This window comes from Miniopterus natalensis, chromosome 13 (assembly GCF_054644295.1).
Source record: "Miniopterus natalensis isolate mMinNat1 chromosome 13, mMinNat1.hap1, whole genome shotgun sequence".
Classification (NCBI taxonomy): domain Eukaryota; kingdom Metazoa; phylum Chordata; class Mammalia; order Chiroptera; family Miniopteridae; genus Miniopterus; species Miniopterus natalensis.
The window spans coordinates 20,021,462-20,040,145 of NC_142093.1; the positions used below are offsets into that span (position 1 = coordinate 20,021,462).

Below are 18,684 nucleotides of genomic sequence, written 5' to 3' on the forward strand. Positions count from 1 at the left end.
TTTGTTCATATTAATTGTAAATCATGTATATCATGGAAAGCTGAAACTGACAAACTTGAAAATAAGCCATTAATTGTTTTATCAAATTATCAAAACTTAGGAGCAAAGTTATGAAATTATGTACATTTCATGCCTACCTCAAAGGACTATACTTTCAATACAAGAAGGTGAGAGGGAAGATGCAGAGGGACGAGGGTATCCTCAGAATGGATCATGTGCTCTCTCTGGATAATAGAAGTGGCCAGATGGCAAGTAGAAATCAACTTAGGGAAAAATTTAAAATGGAAAGTATTTTTAAGAATCTTTATTATATTTCTGCAGAAAATACAGTCTTAGTAGTATATTCATATTTCAAGGAATTAAAAGTTTAAAAGATTTTGGATTATCTTAATGTTAGCAGTTTTAATAATATGGTATTTGTTCTTAGAAAGTCAGCCTTATCTGAAAAATTTTAAATGCCTTTAATTGACTTTTCTTTAGGATTCAGGTGTTCATTTATGTGTTATTGATGACTCCAATGAGCATATGCTTACTGTGTGGGATTGGCAGAGAAAGTCAAAAGGAGCAGAAATAAAGGTAAGTCAAAATTTTTTTTTTAATTATTATCTTTTAGAATATATTATTTGTTCTGCAAATCCTTAGAAGCCTATTATTGCATGTCCATAATTTCCAAGAGCACACCAGCTATCCAAATTCATCAGACATTGCTTTGTCTTCACCTTGTGCTATTAAGAATGCCATTCTAGCCCAGCTGGGCGTGGCTCAGCGGTTGAGCATCGACCTAGGATCCAGGAGATAAGGGTTCAGTTCCCGGTCAGGGCACATGCCTGGGTTGCGGGCTGCAGCTGATCGATGACTCTCTCATCATTGAGGTTTCTATCTCTCTCTCTCCCTCTCCTTTCCTCTCTCTGAAATCAATGAAAGATATATTAAAAAAAAAAAAAAGAATGCCATTCTAATGGCATCTTACAATAGAATAGTCAAGTAACTTCACCAGTATCGGTGAGATTTCAGACACGTTATGTTGCTGAAGTGCCAAAGCAGATGGATGTCTAATCTCAAAATTAAGACTGAATATTCTACTTGGCTACTCTTGTTTTTTAAACAAAATGTGCTATTTCATTCAATCTCTAAAGCTTTAAAAATCTAAAGGAAAAATTCAGTTGTAGGAGCATGGCTGACATAACTGAAAAGCATATGTAATGATACGCTTTTTGGCCTTAATTATGTTTGTTGGAGTATTACATAAAATGCGGCATATTTTATAGTTGCTATAGAATAGTGTTGATCCTTTGTGTGGATCAAGCTATAACTTGTAAAAGAGGAATGTAAGGTTAGCATTGCAACTGCGTTCACATGGGTCAGAAATGGCCTCCCTCTGACAGGCTTTCAAAGGGATTCAAAGTGACAGGATGACTAAAAAAAGCCTATGACATATTTGCTGTACTCTTAAATAACATCACATTCCTGTTCAATTGCACGCCCGCTCACTTGCTCTGTCTCAGCAGTTTTGTTCTGTATGAGCTTCAAGTTTTCAGCTTGTTGGTCGAAAAGAGGTTATGGTTTTCAAATAGTGTAAGTTAATCTTTTGAAAGAAATAGAGTAGATCTTATTGTACTTGTCAGGAAACCTCAAACTTTAAAAAATATAAATGAAGATACAGTCTTTCAGCCACCATTCAGGGTAATTTAATATTGAAACATAAGGAAGTAATACCAAAGTGTAATGTATGAATTTTGATCCTTTGTAGTAAAGATTCCCAGATGAAGTCTTGTGGTTTTCCTCCTACTGGCCATTCCTTGATCTCCTTTCCAGGACCTTAAATGTTGGTATTACTCAGTTATATCTCATGTCCTCCACCGACATCTTGTCCTGCTGCTATAGCCTTAGCTACTATCTGCTGTGTCCCACATCATTTACCTGCAACCCTTATCTCCCTCACAGATTTAAACCTACATTTCTTGTTGCCTGCTAGTCATCTTTATTTGTATGTCCTATGCCACAAGTCCAAATCAGCATAGCCAAATCTGTACTAATCTTCCTTAGCTCCCAACCAGTTTCACCTCTCAGTGATTAACACCACATTCCACTTAGTTGCCCAAGATAGATATGACTCCTTGTCCCTTGCTTCTCCTACCCAGTCAGTCAGCAAGTTCCCTAAACTTGATCCCAAATGTCTGTATCAGAACTCTTTCCAGCGCACGACTGCAGAACAAGCTATCTTAAAGAGAATTTATCGATCTGTGTTTAAGGAGGAAGAAAGCCTCTACTAAAGGTCATACAGGGATTTTGCCTGAGGAATGATTTGATTCGGGCTGGGTCATGATTCTCTGTCTTTCCTCTTAGCTTTTCCTGTGTATGGACCTTACTCTGTTCTACTGTAGATGAGCTCTGTCCTTGCTTAAGTCACAAGAATTTGGGGAGTTGATACATAACTTGTTAATTTATGTAAGTTTAAAATTCAGTAAAGCAACTTCAAAGCCTTATTGGCAGAAGTTAAAGAAGGCCTAAATAAATGGGAGAATATACAATAAAAACAGATAGAAGACAGTATTATAAAGGTATTACTTTTCTGCATATTGATCTGTGTGTTCAACACAGTCAGAATCCCAGCGTGATATTTATAGAAGTTGATGAGCTGAATATACGTGGAAATATGAATGGGTAAGAGTAGACAGGCACACCAAGGTTGATGATGGTGTAAAGTCACTGGAACTCACACACACTGCTGCTTGGCATATAAATTGGTAAAGCCATTTTGGAAAACTGTTTCGCATTACCTACTAAAGTTGAACATATGCATAATCTCTGACCCATCTTGTTCCACTCCTGGGTATAAACTCAATAAAAATATATACATGTGTTGACCAAAAGACAAGTAATCAAAAATAATGGTAGGCCCCCAAAAAGGAAATAATTCAAATACCCCACAGTAGGAGGATGGATAAATCAATAATGTGATCTTTGCCTGCAAAGGAATACTATACAATAGCTAGAACGAAGAAACTACAGTATATGCACTAACATGAAATGGATCTCACAGAATGAATGTTGATGAAATAAGCCAGAACCGAAGAAGTACATTTTATGTGATTCCGTTTAAGTAAAACATACAAAGCTAATCTGTGGTACTACAAATGAAGATTGTGGTTACTTGAGCAGGGGGAGGGGATAGTGACTAGAAAAGGGATCTGAGGTGTTTCTGCAATGTTAGTAATGTTCTGTTTTTTGCTCTAGGTGCTGTACAGAGATGTGTTCAATTTGTGAAAATTTATCAAGCTATGTACTTAGGATTTGCAAACTTTTCTATATAATGTACATCAATAAAAAGTTAAAATATTCTGTAAGGCTACACTCACACCCAAAGTGATTCACTTTATATCTTGAGTATCTTTTCACTAGCACTATACGTTTGTATATTGGGAATATTTATAGTTAATTCAACTTGATTAATCAGTTTGGTATAAGATTCAGCTGTCAAGTAGTTTTGATTTTATCTAAGTGAAAACTAAGGATTAGTTCAATCAGTTTTTTAAAGTCAACATCATCCTAGAAGAGAGATGACTAATTTTTGCTTTGTTAATTAACACATTATCTTTAAAATTTACTTTGACTTGCTAGGTATATATAGTTCCATACCACACATTGTGCAAAACTACATAACAAGAAAAGATACTGTCCTTTTCCTTCATTTTTTGAAGGAAACCTGGTAAGGTTCACATTAGATTGTTTGGGTTTTATTTATGTGCCTATTCAAGGCCATAGAGCCCAACAGATAGCAGAAATGTAAAATTGTGGAAATGTTAGAGACATGGGAAAAAATTTTTAAATGAGCTCAATTTCAAGTGTCATTTTATTAGTTTAAGAATATAAAAGGTATTATATTTAACCCACTTTGTTTATAAGATTACCACATTTACCATGTTGGTTGGCAGTGAGGAAATGCTTCCATGCACATGAAGTTCTTCTCTGAGTTAACAAGAAGACATTAAATATCACCCTGCAGGGAACACCAGCTACCAATAACCAGCTTTACAAGCATACAGATTTCACCTCACTGTTAAGTTTAAGTAGGTGCTTTTACCATAAAACATCAATTTAGTAAGAATTCAATTATGATTTACTGAACATATTGAAATAGTGTTTTAAAAACATCCTCAATTCAGTAATTACAGTGAAAAAACTACTTGTAATTCCGTCGGACTCTCGTGCCTGTTCCTTTTTTTCTCCAGTTCTTTTAAGCTTAAACTCTGTTTCTTCTAAATTTTTTTAGGGAAATGGCATAAAAGCTCTGTTTTTTGTTTTTCATTTTTATATGAATCAGTAGTGACTATTCTATATACTTTTTAAGCCTTTAGCCTGAGGACGATTCTCTAAATTAGTAAGTGAATGAGTGGTCAGTAATAATAGTACAAAGAAAGATAAGACTTTTTTTTTTTAATATATCTTTATTGATTTCAGAGAGAGGAAAGGAGAGGGAGAGAGAGAGAGATAGAAACATCAATGATGAGAGAGTCATTGATCCAACCCTCAACTGGGCATGTGCCCTGACTGGGAATCGAACCCTGATCGCCTGGATCCTAGGTCGACACTCACCCGCTGAGCCACGCCCGGCCGGGCAAGACTTCTTTTTTTTAATCAAAATGGCAGTGTCTTTAAGACAAATATGTGTTGCTCTCGCATTTGATAGTTTTAGTGTACTTTTCCCTAAATATGCAAGAAATTAAAATCTAAAACTAATTCATACAGCCCTGGCTGGTGTGGCTCGGCTGTGCACTTTCAGACCATAGGTTTGATGGTGAGGGCACATGTCTGGGTTGTGGGATGAATCCTTGTTCGGGGGAAGTGCAGGCGGCAGCTGATTGGTGTTTATTTCTCACATCAGTGTTTCTCTCCCTCTTCCTTCCTCTTTCTCTAAAATCAAATAAATTTTTTTTTTTAAATAAAATAAAATTCATATAAATGTCTTCCTAATATAGTTATTATATATAAATAGTATAAAAGATGATATAATAGTATGAAGACATCAAATTTAAATAATTATTACAAAAATTTATTGCTAAAAATGTTTAGGAATGCCCGGCCAGGTGTGGCTCAGCAGCTGTGCATCGATCTAGATCCAGGTGATCAGGGTTTGATTCCCAGTCAGGGCACATGCCCAGGTTGCGGGCTGCAGCCAGTCAATGACTCTCTCATCATTGATGTTTCTATCTCTCTCCCTTCCTCTCCTTTCCTCTCTCTGAAATCAATAAAGATATATTTTAAAAAAAAAAAATTCAGGAAAATAGATCTTGGAAGAAAAGGCATTTCCCAAAATTTTTTTTTCCTGTCTTTGATTATCTGTAGCTGTAATTGGTATTTGATGGAGATAAGAGTACACATTCATCTAAAGCTTTATTTCTCTTTCCACAGACAACAAATGAAGTTGTTTTGGCTGTGGAGTTCCATCCAACAGATGCAAATACCATAATAACATGTGGTAAATCTCATATTTTTTTCTGGACCTGGAGTGGCAATTCACTAACAAGAAAACAGGGAATTTTTGGGGTAAGGATCATAATGTTATAAATTAATTATAAAACTTTAATTTTTAATTGTTGAGTGAGCATGAAGTCATCATGCCACAGGAAAAACTGAAAATTCTCATTGTTTCTTTGTAGAAATATGAAAAACCAAAATTTGTGCAGTGTTTAGCATTTTTGGGGAATGGAGATGTACTTACTGGAGACTCAGGTGGAGTCATACTTATATGGAGCAAAACTACTGTAGAACCCACACCTGGGAAAGGGCCGAAAGGTACTGTATTCTCATATTCGCATCATTCCTTTTTAATTTGCACACGCTGCTATTGGAGCCCCACCTCATACCCAGGCAAGAGCAGGGCTGCAGTAAATCGGTGTGAGAACTACTAACCTACCTTACGTTTTTAAGGTTCTTCATGACCTTTTTAAAATTAAAATGTTTACTCATTTATTAAGCATATATAACCTACCTTTGACTCTACTGAACCTTTCCTTCTAAGAGGTTAATTAGAAAATAATTAGAAAGAGATGATACATTAATTTAAACAGTATAAATATAATAGAGAAATCATCTGATCTTCTGAGTTTTTTGAACCTTCACAGAAGAAATGGTATTAAGGTTAAGCCATAGTGAATGTACAAAAGGTATGGAACTTTGGTTCCAGTTTAGGGAAACCGTGCAAGCGGAAGTAGGAAGGTGGATAAGAGAGTCAGGCAGGCGGGCTGGTGAACAAGTCTGTCACGTGAAAGTGGTAACGGAAATGAGAGAGCCGACTTCACAGCCTGGGTGAACTCACCGTGGAAGAGGGAAGAGCTGTGAGGCCAAGGGCCCTGTATCCCAGGCTAGATGACCAGAAAGGAGCCTGCGAGGATTGCAAAAGTGAGATCTTTTAAAAGAAAAGAAAACAAAAGTTAAGACGGCAGTGGGGGAGTGGGAGAGGCTTGATTACTAAACCTTATCCTCAGCCTTCAAGCGGATCTAAGAGTGTGCGTGTGTGCTCGCGTGTGTGTTTAAGCTCCACACAGACTTAAGATATTTCTGACGTGCCTGCCTTGCCCCTCCCTGGGCACTTGGCGTGCCATGCGCATGCAGAAAAGTTGGGCCATCATTCAGCCATCAAATTGGTACGGCAGGACCAATTTTTAAAATACTTCCCTGGTTGATGAAAAGCCAGCACTCCAAGTGCCTACTTCTGTCCCAGCGCCTTTCCCAGCCCTCGTATCTCAGCGAATATGGTCTTACTGGAGTCTCTGCATCAGACCATGGAAATCAACACGTGGCTTATGAATAAGGGAGCCCTTGTTTCCCTGCGCAGAAGGAAAGACCCAATTTACATGTCTGACTTTCCTAATAGTCTTTCGCAGAACTAACACAATGTCTGGCATTTGGTACTAGCTGTTGAAAATTACGTTAAACATTTTATTAAGGAAATGACTTTAATCTTACCTTTGGGCGTCAGTGTAGAAGTTGAGTAGCACTGATTAAAGCACTATTTTTACTGAAATGTGGAATTCGGATATAGCATCGTTGATGTCTTATAACTGTGAAGATTTTTATACTGTATTTTTTAGGAGATAATTCTACATTAGTGTTTTCAATATCCATGCACCTGAATTTCTAACTTTTGCAGTTAAATTGAATTAATGTATTTAAAAGTTAAAAAAAATAATAATCCTTACATTGTATTACTGATGACCCTGATCTCAGTCATTGGCCATGCATTCTTAGCCTCTCTCATTCAGTTTAGTTCAAAATTCACATATGAGAAGGATGGCAATGTGTCGAATCTTAAGAAAAAAGAAAATTAGAACAATATTTCCCACTTTTCTCTCTTTTCTTTTTCCTGGACACTTTTGTTCACTATCTGAAATGCCCAGAACAGCGTTGTACATCAGAACCGTGACTCAAATTGTTGACATGTTTTCCTCTGATACTGAATGAAGTTTGACTGTAAATGTACCTGCCCTTCATTAGCTTAACGTGTGTCAAGGTGGGAGAGGCAGGGAAAGGTTCAGAGGTTGTTTTTATTTTTGCTTTTGTCTGAAGAACTTGTACAAAGAAAATCTGCATATCAAACACAGGAAGTGGGAAATTTAATCTTGTAAATTTCTGGGCACATGAACTGGCCTGTGTTGTGCTCTCCTTCAGGACTGTTACAGGCAGACTTGCTAAGAAGTTTGTTTATTCCTTTATATTTGGGGTTACAATTCTATAGGTTTGGCTGGGAAGGATTTGATGCATGCAGTGAAATAAATGTGTAAAACCAGATCACAACAGAGTTCAAAGTTTCTATTTTTAAAATCTTGCCAGAAATTTCAGTAGATTGATCTAGTTTTTATATTCCCTAATATGACATTTCTGCACCCTTTACAGTCTTATCAACTAAAATATGCATATCATATCTGATAAGGGACATTTTTGGATGGCACAAGCATAATTTCATAGCTAATCCTTTAACTCTAGTAAATAGGTGAGAAGCTACACCTGTGTTTTATGCCTCATACGTTCTCTTGCATATTTTCTTCTAGCTTCCATACCTTAAATAGGAATTAACAAGAATCTTCAAAGTAATTAGTATATTCTATTTCTTTCTTCCCAGTTTTCTTGAGCTATATTTGACATATAACATTGTATATTTAAGGTGTACAACATGATTTGATATACATTGCAAAATTATTAACATAATAAGTTAACATTCATCACCTCACACAGCTACAGTATTTTTGTGTATGATGAGAACTTTTAACTTTTAAGATCTACCCTCTTAGCAACTTTCAAATATATGATACAGTATTGTTAACTATAGCCACCATGCTGTCCGTTACATACCAGAACTTCTTATGACTGGAAGTTTGTACCTTTTGACCACCTTCACCCCTTTTCCCCACTGTGGCCTCTGGCAACCACTGTTCCTATGAGTTCAATTTTTAGATTCCACATGTGAGATCATGTAGTATTTGTGTTTCTCTGTCTTATTTCACTTAACGTGATGCCATCAGGAACTGTTTATGTCATTACAAATAGCAGAAAATCCTTTTTTATTCCACTGTGTATGTATATATCTGTGTGTGTAATAGACACACACACTACTGTTTCAGTATTTTTTATTTCTTCCGGGGTACAAGGTATTTGTTATTTTCTACATATATGAAATAGTTCAATTTTTTTTATATGAAGTAATTCATAATTCCTAAGTGGGAGAGGGGAAGTTAATTGTATCTACACCACCATTAAAATGTTCATTGTTCTTAAATCTAAGTTCCTTTTAGGAACTAAGTAACACACCACCATTTTGTTTGTTTGTTAATCAGTCCTCACCCAAGGATATTTTTTCCATTGATTTTTAGAGAGTGGCAAGGAGGGATGTGAGGAGGGAGGGAGAGAGACAGAGACATCGATGTGAGAGAGACACATTGATTGGTTGCCTCCCGTACGAGCACCTGTCGGGCCAGGGATTGAACTTGGAACCCTGGTGTGTGCCCTTGACCAGGAATCGAACCCACGACCCTTCCGTGCATAGGCCGACACTATAACCACTGAGTAGCACCAGCCAAGGCAGCATATCACTATTTTGCCTGTTCTCCAAGTAATCAACATGGGCCCATTTGCCGAGTTGCTAAGAACATGACATAAATTTCAAAGTCCCACTGATATTTGATTCTATAGTTAAACAGGCACAGAAAGCCCTCCAAACATCCTTATTCAGTGGTCAAGGTAAACTTGCTTTTTATGGGAGATTTGTTCTGTTAGAGATTAGAGAAAAGAGGGGATTTGCAGTTAGGCTTGAATAGATGTGGCAGTGATTACGCTTGGAGGTACAATAGGTTTTTTAATTCAAGGATAAGTATTTTTCTTGGCCGGTATTTCAGACATTATTTGGCTTGAATTGGAATGTCAGACATACAGGCTCGATGAAGCATTTGTTCTTCAGTTTTGTTTTCTATTTTGTAACATTCCATCATTCTAGGAAGATCTTGAAGTGTTTAACAAGGTTTTTGTCATGTTTAAAGATATGGAAAACTGAATTAAAAATAGAAAAACTGTATTTCATTTCTCTACGTTCTGATGGAGATCTGTCCCACACCTCTGCTTTTTGCCATTTCTCACATGGTGCTTTAAGACGACTCTTGTTAATTTAACCACACATGAGAAAATAACCACCCCTCCCCCACCCACCCTTTTAAATGCTCAAATAAAGCCAACAATACTCTCAGAAAATGTACATGTCTCAGATGTCCTTTCCCTTTTGGTCACACATTATAGGTAATTGTTTGGCTCTCCCACTTGAACACAATTGTTCAGTGTTTCAAAGTGTTTTTAAGTGATGACTGTTGTTATAAGCTGAAGCAGTTGACCTTAATAGCAGGTTTGTTGGAGTTCTGCTTTTACTCTGCTCAGTCAAGCAACCTTTACTCCCAGTCAAGCCCTTTCTCTGCCAGACATACCCATCTATTAAGTATCTGCACCCTCACGCTGAGTAATTTTTAGTGTCAGCTATAGCATTTCTCCTGTGATGAGAACTTTTAAGATCTGCTGTCTCAGCAACTTTCAAATATACAATACAGTATTGTTTACTGTGGTCATTAAATTCCCAGACCTTATTTATCTTATAACTGGAAGTATGTATCCTTTGACCACCTTCACCCATTTCTCCCACTGAACAATTTTTAAATTTGTAACTTTTTTATTTTTCTAAAGGATCTAAGGTCTATTTATTGACTGACTTTGACCAAATTTAAACAAGGCCCTACCTTCCCATTTTGAACCTGGTAATTAATTCTGCAAAATAACTGTCTTCCACAATCTTTACTCTTGCTCTACCAGTCTCACTAGCCAGATAAAGAGCTTCTCTGAGAAAAACATGAAAAATACCAAAGAAAAAGGTGTGAGCACTGAGATTTTATCCTTGCCGTGTGTGTGTGTGTGTGTGTGTGTGTGTGTCTGTGTGTGTGTCTGTGTGTGTGTCTGTGTGTGTGTGTGTGTGTGTGTGTAATGTCCACATAGACTTCACTTACAATATTTTTTATGTACCTGCCTTGTCCCTCCCTGGGTACTTGTGAAGTGCTATGAGCAGAGCAGGTAGGTCAACAGTGGTTGCTAAATGTTAAATACTATGACTGTTACTTCAGCAGGAAATGAAAGGTTTTTTGCAAACTTCAGGGAACATTGAGTGAAGAGACTGGAGCCCTAGTCACAGCTTTGTCACTGGCTAACTATGTGGTATTGTTAAGCTGCTTCTATACCTCTGTGTCCTCAGCTCTAAAATCAGAAAAGCAATACTACCCTAACTACCATCCATATAAGATGATCCTAAGAGATTGTAAAGTTCTGGGTATCCCCTGTTTTCTATGGAATTATCGCTACTTTAGTTTACCCTTTTGTAAGAATGTATTTTGAAATATTTTCAGAGTAACTAAATATGGATATGAATGCAAAAGATTGTATTAAGCCTCACTACCAGCCTTGCACAACTTGCTGAAAACAGGGTTTTGGTTGTTGAGTTATAGGTACTTCGAGTATTCACTCTATACAAATGGTCCCCAATTTATTATGGTTTGACTTACAGTTTTTTCAACTTTACAATGGTGCAAAAACAACACGCATTTCAGTAGAAACCTACTAGGCTGAGCTATGATGTTTGGTAGGTTAGGTATATTAAATGCGTTTTCTACTTACAGTGGGCTTCTCGGGATGCAGCCCCATCTTAAGTCAAAGAACGTCTGTAGTTCTGCTCAGGTTTTCTTCCAGAAAGCCACTCAAGTTTGAGGGAAAACATATCACTACTGTTTTTATTTTCCTCATCGTATTAGGAGTTTATCAAATCAGCAGACAAATCAAAGCCCATGATGGCAGTGTGTTCACACTCTGTCAGATGAGAAATGGGATGTTATTAACCGGAGGAGGAAAAGACAGAAAAGTAATCCTGTGGGATCATGATCTGAATCCTGAAAGAGAAATCGAGGTAAGTATGGGAACATAAAAATCATGGTGCTAATTCCTCTGAGCTCATGTCTTCTGTCCCACGTTAAGAGAACACACTTTCTGGGAAATTGGTGCATGCCCTTGTCATTTCATTTTCTCAAAAAGAAAAAGAGACCAATCATTACACAAAATAATTTGAAAGAATAAAAAAAAGATTGGGCAGAATAATTGTTTATTTCTGAGATTAATTTTTCTTTAGTGATCCAGAATATAACCAGGGTATACAAAATGACCAATTTAATATTAAAACTTGAAAGTAATCATTTCAACAGTGAGCTTAATGATAGTAGCTCATTTTCTGTGTGTGTGTCTGCTTCGTGGCGTGGACCCGAGTGTATCCATAAAACCTGGCAGGCATTGTGTGTGCAGTGAAAGTGTGCTAATTGAGTTGCGGTCTCGGGAAGTAAAACAGTTAAGAATTGTGTTTTAGATCAATAATTCTCAAAGCAAAGGCAGAGTTTAATATTGCTTCTCTTCTTTGGTGACTTAAATTTTGAACTTACGCTCAGTATTTTCTACACGTAACATGTTTTCCAGACAAAATCTCTAAAAAAGAGGGTCCTAATAGTACTGCTCTTGGGTTTTATTTCCAAGAAGATAAGAAAGAATTGCTTTATCTCAACCTTAAGTTCATGCTGTTTCTTTTCTTCACATACAACTCATACCCTCTCTAGTCAAAAGCTATACCATCTGGTTTACCCTCCCCTTGCCATTTCTAACATAAATTTGGATTACTTTTAGAATTCAGTTCCTGGTGCTTTTAGGGGTAATTTTGGATCTTCATAAAGAAGAAAGAATGGATTATTTCAGAAAGTCATTCTTTGGGCTTGTTATATTAATATAACATTCACTGAGAGTTTATCATGTAGTGGATTAAATGAGATTTATAATATATCACTGTTTAGTTTACAGAGTAAGTAGGGCCTGTATTATTGTTATCCCCATGTTACATATGAAGACATTTGTCTTAGGCTAAATGACTTACCCAGAATGACACAACTAGTAATGAAACCAGCTCATGCTTCATGTGATCCAATAGAACTCACTCTTTTTTCCTCTCCTCCTGACCCTTAACTCCTAAAATCATACAAAATATAAATTTAAAATGAACTGAAACAAAGAGTGTTAACAATAATACATTATAATTTCTGTGTAATAAAATGTAATTGAATAAATAATTAGCATCAGATTACCATATTACTTTCAAATTTGGAATTCTGTCACTTATTACCCCTTCATTGCTTTCAGCTGTAAATTACTACTTCCGGTAGTAATTAGTGCATGTTAGTATGTGTATGGTGACATTACAAATTTTTTTTTTTTAGGTTCCTGATCAGTATGGAACAATCAGAGCTGTAGCAGAAGGAAAGGCAGATCAATTTTTAGTTGGCACATCACGAAATTTTATTTTACGGGGAACATTTAATGATGGCTTCCAAATAGAAGTCCAGGTAAACTCTATGATTTTAACCATTAAATGAATATTTTTGATGGTACCCTGTGTTTCTTTTAATATAACAATAGGTATATTTCATTTTCAGGGTCATACAGATGAGCTTTGGGGTCTTGCCACACATCCCTTCAAAGACTTGCTCTTGACATGTGCTCAGGATAGACAGGTGTGCATGTGGAACTCAGTGGAACACAGGCTGGAATGGACCAGGCTCGTAGATGTGAGTAAAGCAAATGTGATTATAATCTCCACACAGAAACTCCCCAGACTAGCAGTTGAGAGCAGCAAAGGAGAAAGGACTCAGCTTTGGTTAAAACAAAGCATTTAGCAAAGGGGAGGGTGTTTAGTCACAAGTATAACATGAACTAGTCTGAAAAAGCAAAATAGGAGTGCAAAAGCTCAATTTTCCATCAGTTTCAGTAGTAAATAAAAGATTTCACATATTTATGGAGCATTGTTACAGAAACGTTTGGGCCTCTGGTGGTGTTGCAGTTGGATTCAGTAAGTGCTGCTCAGTAACAGACTCTGTCTTCTTTTTGAGTTAGTCTCTTGCTGTATTTTCTCCCTACCCCACCGAGATACCCACCTTTTCTAGCCCAAAAGGTGTATACATGTTCTCTGCAGACTCTGAAGAACTGTACAAATGTTTGTTATCCTATTATTATTCTATTGCCTGGCCACAAGCTGGTTGTCCTTTCCCCTCGCCACTCTGCCAGCACATCCCTTCCTGCTCTGAAATTCTTTTCCTCTCATATCAAAGTGGCTATGAGGAAGTTAATTGGAATTCCATCTTTATATGAAACGAGTTATTTTTAAATATGTTTTTGCCACTATTCCTGTAGATCTAGGGAGACTTTCTCATGTACTCCCCAACAGCTGTCTGTCTCTCTTCTAGGAACCAGGACACTGTGCAGATTTTCATCCAAGTGGCACAGTGGTGGCCATAGGAACGCACTCAGGCAGGTAGGGTCTTTAAGGGAAATGTGAGCTGAGTAATTTAAAGTGGTGGGATGTTTAACCATTGTTCAGGAATGTTGTCAATCTGATCTAGAGAATTGATCTTTTAAGTGGCACACTAATATGCTTGTTGCTCTTATCTGTTACATATACACATTCAATCATTAGTAATTATTTATTGAGCACCTGCTCTTGGTTGGACACTGTTGTGGGTGTTTAGGCTATGTAAGAGTGCAAAACAGAAATCCTTGCCCTTGTGCAACCCACATTATAGTTTGTGTCGGGGTGGAGGCAGAATTAAAAAATGAACATTATAACTAAGTTAGAAAATTTTAGGAGCTGGGGGGATTGCGCATAGAAGCTGTTTGTGCTGTGTCTTTCTGAATGCTACACAGATAGGCGATGAAGCTGTATTTCCTGAAATTGTTATTAATACTTGTCTTTGCAGACCTGTATGTTACCTTCCCAGGCTTATTAAGTAGCGTATGCTTATGATCCGTATACTCTTTAGTCCCTTTTATTGCCTCTGCTAGTATGTAGCCCTCGTTGCAAGTAAATTAATTTCTTTTTAAGAGGCAGAGGAGAAAGTCAATTTCCAAAAGTTAAACCTATAGAAAATGTGGAATGCAGATTCCTGATGAGGTGAAGCTATTATGAACACACTTATATAAATATTTCTGTTTACATGACAAATATTTCAAATGAGCCAGTTCATTTAATTCTAACTAAATTTACTCATTAAGGGTTTTTTGTTGTTGTTTTGTTTTGTTTTTTTGTAGCAAGTTTTCCCTTTGGTTTTTGGATACAAATTAACACCTTTGGAAAGGCAAAACGTTAAAATTCCTTCTCAGATACAGTGCTAAAAGGATTTCAGAATCATGGAAAAACAGGTCATTAAAGTAAAGATAAACTTTGAAATGTGGATATGTAACTAGAGATGGTATTTGAGTGGTTCTAAAATAATTGAATTTTAGAATTAGACTCCTTGGGGAGTTACTAGTGAAAACTTGCAAGTATAGATGGCTTTACTAACTCAGATTTCTCCAAATTACATGTCAGTACTAGATTATTGCTTTAGACTTGCACTAAATAGACAGATGTGTATGTATGGCAGGTCACTTTGTAGGAAATTTTCTGTTATGCCCAAAAAATTAGCCTTGAGTACATGAGAAACTACCTGAGCTATAGTACTGAACTGATTTTCAGAAAACCCATGAAGGAATTAACTTCAGATCTGTTTTTTGAGCAGCTGAACAGATATCACAAATGCTAAATTCAGTGAATTAATAAGAGTTACCATTTATCCAGTATCTGATGACAGACCTTGTACTAAATTTTTTTTATCTTTTACTTTAAATCTTCACAAGAGTACAACAGAATATTTGTTTATTTCTCCATTACACAGACAGGAAACCAAAACCCATAGAGTTTCAGTCACTTGTAATTGAGCTTGGATTTGAAGTCGAGTTCTTTATGGTTCCAAAGCTTGTCTCTTTCCACTGCTCCACCAGTACACTTTGAGATGTGCTTATAGGGTTTGTAGCATTACTTAGAAATATTATAAGGAGTATTTATATTTGAAGGTTAAATCACTGGCTGACATATTTTGAAAGTATTTACTGTGTATTTGAAGGAATTTAACATTGAGTGGAGTGTAAGGGCTGTAAGGATTTGAATCATTAAGACACATCACTTGAGCCCTGGCCGGTTTGCTCAGTGGTTAGAGCGTCAGCTCTTGGACTGAATGAAGGGTTCTGGGTTCAATTCTGGCCAAGGGCACATAGCTCCCCGGCCCTGGTTGGCATGCAAGCGGGCAACCAATCGATGTCTCTCTCACATGAATGTTTCCATTTCTCTCTCTCTCCCCCTTCCATTCGCTCTGAGAAGCAGTAGAGAAAATATCCTCGGGTAAGGATTAAAGAGAGAGAGAGAGACACCACTTGATTAGATGGATGGAGGCATGTGTGTGTACAGTACATACACATACATACAGGGCCCCCATTTTTAAGGAATAACTGATCTGATTGAAACTCACTGAAATTACTTTTTAACATTTATGTAGCTGTGAAGTCATTATTAACAAGGGTGTTGGGCTTTGTCAAATGCCTTTTCTGGCCTATTGAGGTAGCATGGTTTCTGTCCTTTATTAGTGTAAAGTATTATGTTAATTGCTTTTCAGATGTGAAATCAACCTTGTATTCCTGAGAAAAACCCGACTTGTTCATGGTGTATAATTCTCTTTATATAGTATTGCTAGGTTCAGTTTGTTAGCATTTTGGTGAAGATTTTTGCATCTATATTCATAAGAGAGATTGGTCTGTAGTTATATCTTTTGATGGGTTTGTCTAGTTTTGATATCTGGGTAACACTGGCACTAAGGATTTCAATAAGGCTAATATCTCCTAAATGTAGATGAAGATTTAAAGCATACAAATGGATAAAATCCATATGTGCTAGTAATTATAATCCTTAGTTACCAAAATATTAGATTTATTAAACCAATGACAATAAACCACTTAATAAATTACACCTAGATGTGCTACACATAATTTTCAAATACAACATTCTCATTTTTTAAAATTAGCGTTTCTTGATGGCAATTTAAATTCCTCATAAGGCTTACAATACATGTTAACCTGAACTGTTATTAACTTGAAAGTTTGTAATCTTTGAATTATTGGTAAAAATACATTCTATTTGATTTTTCCAAGACCCCAATTATCCTTCCCCTTCCCCTTCCCCTTCCTGTTTTTTGAAACCAGTTTCTCAAAAGGCACTTACTTAATCTTTATACCACCTCCAGACCTCAGAGAAACCAGATACACTTACCATCCCATCAGGACGGCAGCTTTGTATCAACTCAGACAAAATTCTTCAAGAAGTTTACACAGAACTTTACTCTAGTGTTGGTTGGACCTAGTTCTATTTCCAAATTGACAGACAGTATTTAAGGAGGGAATTTTTGTCATAGTTATTTTATTGGCTGGTAAAGGGAGGTGAAACACACAGACTTAGAGAAATTGGTAGACTTGAAGATAGGAAGAAAAAAAAGCAAAGGTTAAAGTCGGAAATTGTTTCAAAGAAAGGGATTTACAGGATGGAGTCGCCATGTGGAACGTACTGTATATAACATAAGGGACAGAAAGGGAGCGGGCAGACTAAGAGGGGTGACTTCAAAGAGGACCCCAAAGCTTCTGGTCTCCAGTGACAGAGACAACTTTGATAAGGAAGCAGGCTTGAGACAGTGAGCCTGGCACATGGGTAGGTAAAGAATGTAATTAAGTTTTTGAGGTGGAATCGCAGGACCCTAGACCTAGAGAGACAATCCAGCTGAATGTATCTGTTTTGATGAAGACTGTGCCTTGGCAACCGGCGATGTAGCTAAAGTGCTGTTACCAAATTTTAGCCAGATGCTGTTGACTGTGAAGGCTCTAAGCATAAGAAATGCTGCTTCTGCTCAAAAGGGAGATGTCAGAGTCATATTAGCACTAGCTGAGACTTTCTTCTTTGACATAATTAAGAGAGAAGACTTCTAATTAGAAAAGCGCAGCTTTTCTTCCCTGTAATTTGGTGTTACTTAACGTGGCCCATGGGGACTCCTGAGCTCACTTCCCAGGGTGCACAGTGTCTTTGAACTCTGTCAGCATGAATCTCCGTAGGATTTCAGTGTTCTTATTTGTAAAATAAGAAGGTTGAAATGGGCTATTCTTCCCGCTTTTGACTTTATGTTCTTCTGATTATAAAAGCCACGTTCCTATTCTTCTAAGTATAAGCTCATAAAGAAGCAGGGGTGGGGGGGTAGTTAAAGTATGATCCTTTCCAGCTCTAACTCTGATTCTTTTTCTCTTTTTTTTTTTTTTTGTCACTAAAGAAATGAGTAGTGTCTTTAGAAAGGATAAAGATAAATGATGGTACTACGTTTTTTGACTCACAAGTTTCTCTCCCCCTCCCCCACTCTCTCTAAAAAATTCAATGGAAAAAATATCTTCGGGTTAGGATTAGCAACAACAAAGAAGTCAGGTTAGTTTAAATATGTGACTGGAGATTTCCCATCTCTGTGCTGAGCAGTTACATTTAGAAAGATCCATTAGGTCCTTTAAGCCATAGTGATTCCAGATTACCTTAAAGCAGAAGCTTGGTGCCAGTGTTCATACTCTAGACTAGAATAAGAATAAATTCAACACAGTGAAAACTTGAGTATTTGTTTCTAGGAAATTCCCTTTGCCTAGAGGATTTGTTGTCCTCTCCATACCTTTATTAGGGACAGAGGTCCTGAGCCCAGAAACTCTTTCTGAAGGTGGGACATAATTCATGCAGTGAAAAGAGTGGGAGCTTTAAAATTATTTCTAGGGGTCCATATGGAAGTAGTTTACTTTCAATAACAGTTACTGGATTATTACTAAAAATTACTTACCAAAAGTAGAAGAATTAATCTCTTATATGTGATTAAAGAAATAGAAAAGGCCAGGCTGGTGTGTCTCAGTGGTTGAGTGTCGACCTATGAACCTGGATGTCAGGGTTCCATTCTGGTCAGGGCACATGCTCCATCCCCAGTAGGGGGCACGCAGGAGGCAGCCAATGACTCTCATCGTTGCTATTTCTCTCTCCCTCTCTTTTCCTCTCTCTGAAATCAATATTTTTTTAAAAAATAGAAAAGGTAGATAGAGGTTGTGTTTGTTTGTTTGTTTGTTTGTTTAAATTTACCTTTATTGAAAATATTACTGATGTCCCCTTTTTTACCCCCATCGGCCCCTTCCACCTCCACCCCC

At 37.0% G+C, this 18,684-nt stretch overlaps 1 protein-coding gene across 3 annotated transcripts in view; it reads left to right on the plus strand.

Moving 5' to 3' along the window:
• EML4 (EMAP like 4) overlaps positions 1–18,684 on the plus strand; it is a 128,096-nt gene that overhangs the window by 91,724 nt on the left and 17,688 nt on the right. For all 3 annotated transcript variants that reach the window (XM_087823513.1, XM_087823514.1, XM_016216324.2), the window contains 7 exons: positions 481–576; positions 5,413–5,547; positions 5,661–5,796; positions 11,334–11,485; positions 12,831–12,956; positions 13,047–13,178; positions 13,854–13,921. In XM_087823513.1, the coding sequence (XP_087679639.1) occupies positions 481–576; positions 5,413–5,547; positions 5,661–5,796; positions 11,334–11,485; positions 12,831–12,956; positions 13,047–13,178; positions 13,854–13,921 (845 nt within the window). The remainder of the gene's footprint in view (positions 1–480; positions 577–5,412; positions 5,548–5,660; positions 5,797–11,333; positions 11,486–12,830; positions 12,957–13,046; positions 13,179–13,853; positions 13,922–18,684) is intronic.